At 31.6% G+C, this 11,576-nt stretch overlaps 1 protein-coding gene across 4 annotated transcripts in view; it reads right to left on the bottom strand.

Annotated features, from left to right (window-relative positions):
* Nucleotides 1–256: 256 nt before the first annotated feature.
* Nucleotides 257–11,576, bottom strand: part of LOC106692575 (uncharacterized) — a 50,158-nt gene continuing 38,838 nt past the window's right edge. The window contains exons 20-23 of one of the 4 annotated variants that reach the window (XM_014438606.2): nt 11,407–11,493; nt 7,594–7,761; nt 1,745–1,833; nt 257–1,448 (exon numbers count right to left, since the gene is read on the bottom strand). In XM_014438606.2, the coding sequence (XP_014294092.1) occupies nt 369–1,448; nt 1,745–1,833; nt 7,594–7,761; nt 11,407–11,493 (1,424 nt within the window). In that variant the 3' untranslated portion in view covers nt 257–368. Of the gene's footprint in view, nt 1,449–1,744; nt 1,834–3,169; nt 3,317–7,593; nt 7,762–11,406; nt 11,494–11,576 lie in introns of those variants that run through there. The other 3 variants (XM_014438609.2, XM_014438607.2, XM_067048583.1) reach the window with 3 other exon arrangements.

Genomic DNA, 11,576 nt, shown 5'->3' with positions numbered 1-11,576 from the left:
AAGGTGTTATTTGACAACAGCAAATATTGAATTAATGACATGATCATATTTGTTTATAAAATTTCTCGAATAAGCAATTAAGACCAGTCAGAAATACTTCTTTTAACAATTCATCTTGAAAGGCTTTTCTTACAAAGTGATAAATTTTTAATGAAGCGAACCAGTAAAGACTTACCATACACATAATAGAGAATATTTTATATGAAAAGCAGGATAAAATCATAAGAAGTGGCATTAAAGATTATATTTCTTCAAAAATACAATGCTACTTGAAAAACAAATTCATCTTTAAAATTGAACAAAAATGTATTATAAATATAGTTAGTTAATACTTAAATAAATAAAATATTATACATCAAATCACTGAATTATGCCCAATAAAGATCTGAAAAATCTAGATCAAGAGACTTTACATCATTGTTTCCTTTAAAATGATGAAGTTTTGTTATTTTAGATAAAGATACACTATTTAAGTCATTTTCACAAACTTGAGGTGAAGGCATGATGTTTTGAGAATAGTTCACATCAATACTGTTTTGTATAAATTGTTCAGTATTCATCAGTTCTTCTATTGTGGTTTCAACTACAGTGTAATTCATTTTATCACTGTTTATTCCTAACGAATCAGCTCGGGTAATACTAGAATCATTAGGTAATTTATTATCTGTAACATTGTTATTGCTGTCATTAATATTTTTATTGATTAGACAAGTTTTGGTTGGTGTATTTTTGATTAGAGAATAATTTGTTTCATTAAATATTTCATTATGAAAATCTGCTTTACAATTGCTATCAGGATTTGAATTGAATTCATTGCCTACTGAGTGAGTTTTGACATAGTTATGTTCCTCTGTCACAGCATTTTCACTTGAATAGAAATATGGCATATGGGATCCCTTAGTTTCATTTATGATGCCAGATAATGTTTTTTTCAAATCATTACCTTCATACGATGGATCATCAATCACTTTGATAATCCTTTCGAGTGTATCGGATGTGAAACCTTCACTGCGATAATGGCAAGTTTTTTTGGTCTTAACAGTTTCCTCCAAATTCTTACTTGAAGTTGGTAAAATGAAACCACAATCTATTCCTGATTTTTTAGCAAATTCAGGATTTACACCTTTGACTAAACCAACAGCATTTGGGTTACAATCAATGACTAATGGTTGACTATTTTCGTTAATTTCATTTTCGACATTAAGGAGTACATTATTGTGGTGTATTGATCCTTTATCCTTAAATTCTATAATGTTTGTAAGCTTCTCTTTATTATTTAAAGTTTTCATATCCATTTTAAAATAGTTCTTTATGATCTTTGTAGCAGGTATTGTGATTTCTGATTTCTTGTATTTTTTTAAATTCATGGATTTGTTTGTGTCTATTTTATTGCATAAATCAGGATCGATTCTTCTTACATCCTCTTCATTATTTTGAACAACTGGCACCTAAGAAATTAAAAATAAATAAATATACTCAAACTAAATTCCAATAATTTTATATTTCAAGAAAGAAGAAACCATCACAGAAAGATAATTTTAATTTCACATCAAAATATACAACAGCAAATTGTTACTTGATAAAATATATAGTGATAATCCTAAAATTAATTTTAAATAATCACAGTAAAACAGTACTGAGTTGGGTTCTCGAATGTAATTAAAGAGATTTTATATTGATAAGTGAAATTTCTTTTGATTATTTATTTCCTCAATCCTAATTATATTAAACTGCTCGTTTTCACCTGACAATCTTTTACCAGGGAGATATTGACTGTAGTACTGTCCTGAGCTTCTTGTTTGAATTTCGAACTATGGGCAGATAAAGATGAACCTAAACAAAAAAATAATTGACTATAATTATGCAAAGCTTTTAAATATTGAGATCATATCTTGCTTATAAAATTTAACTTTTGATATTTTAGAAGCCCTTCCTGGTTTAGTGGGCATTGGGCAAATAAATTTAAAAACATGCCTTTATAGTTTTAAATCAACAATGTAAAATTAAAACTAAAAATTGTATTTATTTCGAACAGCAAACTAAAATTTATTAAATAAATAATATTGTAATCAAAATACAAAAGATATTTATAAATAATTGGTCGTATTATTTCAAATTATGAAGAAGATGATCAGACTATTTTACTTTCAACTTTCCACCTTGCATAATACACTAACTCTTACAACAACCATTTTACGCCTACTTCTCCTTCTCCAAACTCTCAACATCCACCACCCACTCCCTTACTTTATAAATCCCTTTCATGTGTACCCTTTCTCACTGACAACATACAGAAATTATTAAAATCAACCATTCCTTCACTACATCTTGGACTCAAGTCTCATAATAAACTATCTTAGTTTTTTACATACACTAAGGATCCTATTCCTCTCCAATACTTTGTCACCTTACCCCTCTAACTTTTTCTACCATATTCCTTATTCCTTCCTGAACTGTAATTCTTTATATATAGGCGAAACCAAGAACCACCTCAAATTTTTTTCTATTTCTCAACACAAATTATCCATAATTTCCCACAACCCAGCTGCTTCAAAACTTTCAGAACATGCTCTTATGCTTAATCACTCTTTTGATTTTTACCATACCACTATTTTAACCAGTATCTCTAATTACTAAAAGAGGCTCATCTCAGAATCCATTTTTATACACTATGAACCCCTTCCAGTTAACCACAAAATTGATAACAACTTTATCTCACATACCTACAGCCATAAATTAAACTTAATTAAGACTCAATAATTTTACGCTTATCTTATTATCATCACCAAATATTTCTACTATTGTTTTGTTTTTTCACCTGTTTGTTATCAACAGGTGAAGTAATAACTGGGTACGAGCAATGCTGTTTTGGTTCGGCAAAACCATCTTTTTTTTTTTTTGCCAAATACTGACATTGTTTAGCTTTCATGGTGAAAGGGTGATTTTTTGGCACGTATATTTATGAGTTTTGGTTTTATTTTTAAATAAACGTGTTACAAGGATATTACCATAGACAGGGGTATCTTTATCTACTGCAGTCCCAAAACTATTAGGGTTGTCAAAAAATAACCACATTCTACATTACAATCTACAGAATCTGTCAAATATAAAATAAAATATTTTTTTGTTAGATTAGCCACTACTATTTAATCAACGCAGTGATATGTTTTTTTTTCCTAACACCTTACCAAAAACAGGTCATGATACTTTTTTTTGCACTATGGTTGCATCTGTCTGCTTTCTGAAACATCCAGAATTCCTTTTAAAGTTGGTGGCTATGATCTTTTCCTCCACTCCAACAAATTGGAGTTTGGTCCTAAAAAAGTGATTTGAGCTATATTCTCTTTTGCAGAGTTTCATATGATCATATGAAAAATTAGAGAATTTTCAAAGATGGTTCACTTGCTCAAAATTTTACCTCTGAAAATGAAACTTTTTATTGAGAATCACCCATATTCCAAAAGTTACTAAACTATCTTCTGTCAAGTTTGTATGACTTATCTCACACAAAATAAACTAAATCTTAAAAGTTCATAGAAATTGTTCAGACGCCTGTTTAACTTTCAACCCACAAAACACAGAAATCAATTATTCATTTATAAAGTCCTAAGACCCATGTGGCAGACAGTAATGTTCTACATTAACACCTCACTAAATTCTTGGATCGATGAATGTACTGCAGGCCAAGTGTATCTCCTTTGTAATGTATTCAACCTTATACTCACTTGTTTCATACCAACTGAGTAATCTGCTGTCTGCTAACACAGCACTTCTTCCGCTCAGTTTTCTTATTCCTTGTTCTTGTTTCGTTTTTTAAAATTAAAACAGTATTTCAATTGATTATTATTAACATAAATTATCTATTTATATATGAATAAGAATGCTGATATAGTTGATTTAATGTTATAATCATTCATTATAACAGTATCCAATAATCAATAACAGATTTGCATGCATTCAAATGGGGACTGCCCCAAGGCTCCTTATAATAGTCTAGTAGCACAATTTCGAAAAGTACAGCACAACACTGATTTATCCAATTTTTATTACATACATATCTACAATTTTTTCTCACTGATAATTTGGTGATATGTATTCATTACCTAGTTAATAAAAGTTAGATTTATCCCCATATTCACCCATCTTATACTTAAATTCCCTCTACCATATCATTCCTCATTTTATCAACCAAAATAAATAAAATCAAGTCCCACATGGCCCATTTCTCAAGATTGTGAAAACAATCGAAGTTTACTATCAAGTGGGTTATCCACTAACCATTTAAGGCACATGTCACAACATGAACCGAAAAGGGTTGAACTAAAATCAGTGATTTTCAGTAAGAATTTAAGTATAGAAAGGAAACTAAAGCTGATGTTCAGCAGTAGAGTAAGCAGTGTTATATTAGTGGAAACACCCTGTCCACTATTGGTTCTAGTGTTGACATCTTTTTAAAATTACATGGGATGTCTTTATCACAAGTAGGTCATTAAATAAGTGAAGAGACAATAGAGAACACAACAATTCAGAAACATATCAATGGTGAATAATTGTAGGTTTTTTGTCTTTGTTCTGTAGTAAATACATACTCTAACTCCCCTATTTATAAGCTATAGTTTCAACATTCCCAAATAATGAACACACGCTCGTTGTCTTTGTTTATAAAACCCTCCCTTTAATTCCACAACAGAGTTGTGGTAGTTCTAGATTACTAGATACCACTAGACATTACTAGATAATTTTAGAACTGATTCTCATTATTAACTAACTCACAGTTTCAGTCTAATCCAGGTCCTTATATTTTTTAAATTTTATTAACAGTTTGTGGTGTTCATTATGAGTAAAATTGTCCTGCTAATATTGACAACAAAACTTAAATTAACTGTAAAAATGAGACCAATAGATATGTGAAAAATTGAAGGCAATAGTTTTTTTTTCTTGGAAGCCATTCTTATAATTCAAAGAATTGAAGTTTGTGTTGGTTTTATTTTCACAGTAATGATTCCAAGTTTTGCGATCCCAGCCATAGAGTAGATATAATGTGATCCCAACTGTTACGTTCTTTGTACTGAAAGGATTAACAAATACAGGTTTTGTCGTTATATTATATGCCAATAGCAGAAAAATACATCTATAACTGTGAGAAATGCAACCTCTTTGTGCCATACATAATTGACAGTTAAAGAATCAAAACTGTATCACCAAGAACCTGTGTATTACCAAATTGGATGGAACAGCAGCAATAACCTCTATGCCAAAGAACATGCAAGATGTTGCTAAATGCTAACCTTGATCATTGACTTTTTATTATTTATTTTTAAGGACTGTTTATTTTATTTTTGTAAAGACAATATATTTTACCAAGTAATAAAGTGTAATTTAATTTTTTTTAGGTAAAAACTTTATTTTTTTTAAATAGATATTAAGCGTTCCCTCTTTTCACTCAACAATTTACAACATGACCTGATCCTACTATCCCCCCATTTGATCCTCTCTCCTCACCATTTCTTGTATATGGGGTGCAGCAGCAGTAGGGTAGTGGGCTGGGCTTGAGCAAGCTACTGCTCCTAAAAATCAACATTTTTTTTTTATTCTTATCATATAACTATATAATAATGTTTTAGGGGGTTCCATTTAATTTTTTGGGGGAGAGGAGGGGGATTTTTTTTTATTCTACTGTGGTTTATGGAGCTGCACTTTGTCCTCTGCATACATCTGGTTGGTACAGCTGTCTGGGTGCCTCCTGCAGTTTACCAGCCAGGTCCAGCTCTCCTGGTCTTAGTCTGGGTCAGCTTCCTCTTCTAGAGGCTTGCCAATGACAGGTGGTTAAGCCCTTTACATTGTGAAATTTGTGGGACCCACTACCTCCTTCCACCCATAAACAATGTCTCTATAGAAGGAATAATTCTCTTCTTCCATGAAACAGGGAAAGTCCAACATGGTGAGGAGGAAAATCTTGGTCTTTTTCAACAGCCTAGCTCAGTGTCCTATGGCGGAGCAATCCACTACCATGTGTACAGCTGTTTAAGGAACTCCGCTCATGGGGCACCTGAATTCGAAGTTCTTTCCAAAGCTCTGCTGCTTTCCTTGGAACCTTCCATGTCTTTTTAGAATCTGTGAGACCTAATAGTCTGGGAGGACGCACATAACCTTAATTTCTTAAAGTAGCACCCTTCTGACTTGCTACCCATTGTCCATTCGAATCCTCTATTAAGCCCTCCCTTCTTCCATAAGTTTGGGGTCACCGATCTCTCATATAGCCTAGAGTAGTAGCGCTAACAGCCCCTTTCTCTTTACTTCTTATTTAAGGACATCCTCCTTGAGGATGAGGTCCAAGGGCATCACTCCAGCCAACACTTGCTCCCTCATGTGACACCATTCTGTAGGTCTTCTTGACCCTCAGCAGAGCCAATCTCTATACGGTGGCTAGTCTCCTCTTCTGTGCCTGTGTGAGGTTCTGGTTTCACGCAGAGGATGCATATCTCAGAATACCCAGGATCACACTTTTATATATAGTCATCATTGCAGGATATCTGAGGCCCCAAAAGGCACCCCTTATCCTACTTAATACAATGAGTGACAGAGTCACCTTATCCTTTAAATATAACAGGTGAGAAGAGGCATCAAATCATCTTCTTATCCTCACATCAAGGTATGTAGCCTCCACATCTGTTCTAACCCTCTCTTCTTGGATATTTAGGGTGATAGGATCAATAGAGAGGATCAATTGAGATAGCTACCTATGTGGGAGTATAGATTACTGGGGGTATCGAGAGCTTTTGTAACTGCTGGAGTTCTCGGGGCCACGAAACAATGTCGAGTGGAGGATATATCAAACTAGATCAATAGTATCCGTAGTTCCATTGTAAACAGGTTGAGCCAAATTTCCGTAGGTGGCTCTACCTCTTCCTTCCGTGGTGGTGGCTTCCGTGGTTACTAGCCACCTCACTTGTCAGCTAGTCTTAAATCTGTAATCCTCCACTTGCATGGAAAGTGCCTCTTATCCAAACACTTGTTGAATATCTCTAACGCAACTCCTCCTAGATATAAGAGGCACTGTTCTGTGCCTAATGTCAAAGATCTTTCTCCATTCTGCCTTTGGCCTTGCAGTTTCTACAGCACTGTGATACACCCTTATTCTTTTCAGGGCACACCTTGACTTTATGCCATGTTCCTGCATACCATCTGCATGACACATACATAACTCTTACTGCCCTGAGGAAGGCATGCATATAACAGCAAAAACATTATTCACTGTATGTCTTATTTTTTGCTATACTTATATCTATTTAAGGGAGTAAGGCAAATGAGATGAAAAATAAGGTTGTTTGTTTTTTAGTTAAAACCAATATTCTAGCTCAACTAGGGCAGCCAAACAGGACAAAGCAATATGGAGCAACACTTAATATTTATATAATTTCTGTTAGTCGACATTGATATTATCAAAATATTGACTTAAACATCAAAAAATATCCAAGGCCAATACTTGGCGGAACTATGACATTCTAGCCACAAAAAAACTGCATAACAACAAATATGATAAACATAATTTTCAGAAAAAAAAATTCAATCAATGTCTGCATAACTAATTACCTTTCTGTTTTCTAATGTAGGGTCTTTTCTTCCTTTCCACATTATTGTCTGAATTTGCTGGAGTAAGCAATGAAGTTCCTTGATAACTTGTGTTCTTACTGCGCAACAATGACTTGCCAGAATTTTTTCGATTTTTCCAAGTTTTAGAAGATGAAATACATACAGCTGCTTTAAAAAACGTGAATACTTTTTAAAAAGAAGATAAATAAAAAGCACAATTTATTGTTTAAATTTTAGTCATAATTGATTATTTAAAAAAATATAATTCATACATATACATCTATGTAACATTATTGCGTTAACATAATTACTTTTTGTATTATTTTTTCTGGCAACTGAAATAACATAAAAAACATTGCAACCAAGTTTGTGGAAATGGAATAATTATTATAATCACAGGATATTTTATTTCTGTAGAAGAACCTGATGTCCTATGTTTTATATGCCATTCTTCCTATATATTATAGGAAATATATAACAGATCAGCTTAAAACCACATTGACAGTATCCAACAAATTCCTTGATTTAGCTAGTAGAAATAAAAATAAATATTTTATAGCACGTTGTGAATCGGTATCTGATTAGATTTTCATTATTTGGGATTGCATCCCAGATTTCTTTTACTTTAATTTGATAGAAATAGTGATGAATTTTATTAGTTCCTGCAATATATTACAGGAATGCTGTACACCCCGTTCTTGACCAATCTTAAATTTTTATTGCAAGAAAACATTTCTGTAAAAACACATCTAAATTATGCATTTAAAGTTTAAATTTCCTTCAAACAATTCAGAATATTATGGCTAATAAATTTTATATTGTGTACTAAATACTAATTTTTTTTTTTTTTTTTCAAAAAGCTATGAGTAAAATATTAATATTTTATTATGACAACTTGAAACACATATTTATTGTATTTTAAAAGAAATATCCATAGGACATACTGGAAGATCGCTGATTGACCGTGTGTAATAAATAAATGAAATATGGTCTGGGTGCGGTCAAATAAAACTCAAATTGTTATAACTATTTTAATTGAGCCAACGTTTCGCCCCACATTGCAGGGCTTCGCCAGGGCTAAAAAAGATACAAACACTTAAGATAAATAAAAAAGTAATTGGAAAATTACAAGGGTATACAATAAAGCGTAAAAATTAAATAAGAAAAATAAAAGGTTATAAACAATAAATGAAAACGGAAATAGTAACAAATAAAAAGAAGAAAGTACAAGCTAAGAGGGGAATAAGAATAAAATCAAGAATAAAGGAAGAAAATGAACAAGATAGAATTCTTACCTCTTTTGACAGAAGTCAGAGTCAGAGTGAACCATTTGTATGGGGAGGAGTGGGAATTGGCAGTTAAGTATCAATGCTGCTATCTATCTGCCAATTCCCACTCCTCCCCATACAAACGGTTCACTCTGACTTTAACTTCTGTCAAAAGAGATATGAATTCTATCTTGTTCATTTTTTTCCTTTATTCTTGATTTTATTCTTATTCCCCTTTTTCATCTCTTAGCTTGTACTTTCTTCTTTTTATCTGTTACTATTTCCGTTTCCATTTATTGTTTAACCTTTTATTTTTCTTATTTAACTTTTACGTTTCATTGTATACCCTTTTAATTTTCCATTTACTTTTTTACTTATGTTAAGTGTTTGTATCTTTTTGTATCTTTAGCTCTGATGAAACCTATCCCACAGAACTCATTCGAATGATCTAGTTTCGCAAACTCTAATCACAAATCATTATCTGGAATTTAAGTTTTGTTTCTTCTTCCAGGATGCTTCTTCTGTTATCATATTCAAAACCCTTCTGGTTTAGCACTTACAATGCATACAGATGCTTTTTATTATCAAATTTACTATAATTAATTTTTCTTATTTAGTTTTATACATGTTGGATGACATTACTTTTCTAAAGCGATTAAAATTGTTTATTAATTCAGTTGAGTCGGAAGTCAACATTATGTATCTATTGCAATTTTCAGTTCTGAGGATGGAGATCAGTGCCTTGAAATGACAACCATTAAAATTGATGTCTTATTTTTTAGCAATAAAAATAATACAGCAAAACTCCACTTAAATGGCTCTTTGGACTAGCCTGCAATAAAAAGAAAGCAAATAAAGTACTTTGAATGTTGAAAGATGGAAGGAGAAAGCAAGAGACCGTGTAGATTAGTTGGCTGAGGTAGAGGAGGCCCTGGTTATCGCAGGATCGTAGTGCCATAATAATAATAATTCCTTTTTTACACCGTTCCAATGTAGTTTACTGGGTTCCTTATTGTAATTGTTGTTCTACCCTATGTTGTAATTCCTTCTATATCGACGAAACTAAGAATCAACTTAGAAATCACATTTCCCAGTATAAAACTTCGATCAACTCCTGTAACCCTTTTGCCTCTGAATTGCCAAAACACGTTTTAAACCTCATTTTTTTTTTAACTTCGATAATAATTCAATTCCTGTTACTGTCCCCAACCATAAAAAACGCCTCATATCGGAATCCATTCATATGAATTTAACAGAGTATTCCGTCAATCATAAAGTCGATAAAGACTGTGTCTCACTGACATACAGTCACATCTTAATCCTTATAAAATCCCCATAATTCCTTCTTTTTTTCTCTACGTTCTGCATTTCAGAAGCCCACTTTCCTGTCATGTCTTTTATCTGGTTTCCTTTTTTAAATTCTCATACCCATACTTAATTTAGTTACTTCATATTTTATATTTACTATCCATTCTTTTTCTTTTCTATTTATATATCTTACTTTTAATTTATCTTCGTACGTTACTTCCAACTTTAGTATACTTACATTTAGTCTGAAAGGTAAGTTGATTTTATTCTTATCCCCCTGTTTTCTATCTCTTAGTTTGTAATTTAATTTATATTTCTTCTTTTTATCTGTTATTAATTCCATTTCCATTAATTTTTTATAACCTTTCATTATTCTTATTTAGTTTTACGTTTCATTGTACATCTTTTTAAGTTTTCATTTACTTTTCTGATATAAGTTTACATCATTTAAGTGTATGTATCTTTTTTAGCCCTGATAAGGCCTATTAAGGTAGGGCGAATCGTTGGCTCAATGTAAATAGCTTAATCACTATTTGAGTTTTTCTTCGACAGCACCTAGGCCATCTTCCTTTTCTATTATTACACACGGTCAACCATCGACCTTATAATAAATAAAAATAGTTTTAGTTAATTTGCTGACTGCACCCCCCGACCAACTTCTCTTCATTTTTCTTTTCTTTTTTTTTCTACTATTCTGCCACAGAAAATTAAATTTATACAAGCATTGCTTTATTTATTTTAAAATTTTTTAAAGGAAATGATCCTGGGTGTGCAATAAAGGAAAACAATCGAGAAATAGTTTGAACTATCCTCCTAATTCACTTATGGCCAATCATCTATTCATATATATACATATAAATATCAATGGCGAACTTCACAGTAGTGTTAAGTACAAGGAAATTAACTTTACGAATAATACAATTGAAGGTTCTCTCTATTATGAAAATAAATAGAAAAGTTGTAATTTTCCTAAAAGAGGGAACCTTTAATTGTATTTTTCATAAAGTTAGTTTCCATGTACTTAGCACTACTGTTACTCATGCCATAGATTTAATAATTTTATTTTTGTCAACCTAATGAATGGATAAATCAACTTCTTTTTTGTACATTAATTACTTTTAAGATTTTTTTTCCAGCATAGTCTTCTATTTTATTCCATCCAATAACAAACTAGTAATAATTATATAATATTTATAATAAATTTTGCCCAAAGCAACAACTAACTAAAATTATTTACCTTCTGAATTTATAGAACCATTTAAACAGCTGGGTTGTGGAGCTGGTTCTACATGCTTAATGTTGAGAACTATTTCACTTGTCTTTTCTGAAAATAAAATCTAAGGTTAATTAACAAATATGGACCATTTTTATAATATTTATATTTAATTTTTGTCAAATAATTAAATA

Source organism: Halyomorpha halys, unplaced genomic scaffold (assembly GCF_000696795.3).
Source record: "Halyomorpha halys isolate HHAL.00 unplaced genomic scaffold, Hhal_1.1 Scaffold61.1, whole genome shotgun sequence".
NCBI lineage: Eukaryota > Metazoa > Arthropoda > Insecta > Hemiptera > Pentatomidae > Halyomorpha > Halyomorpha halys.
This window is presented reverse-complemented; position numbering and strand designations above follow the sequence as displayed.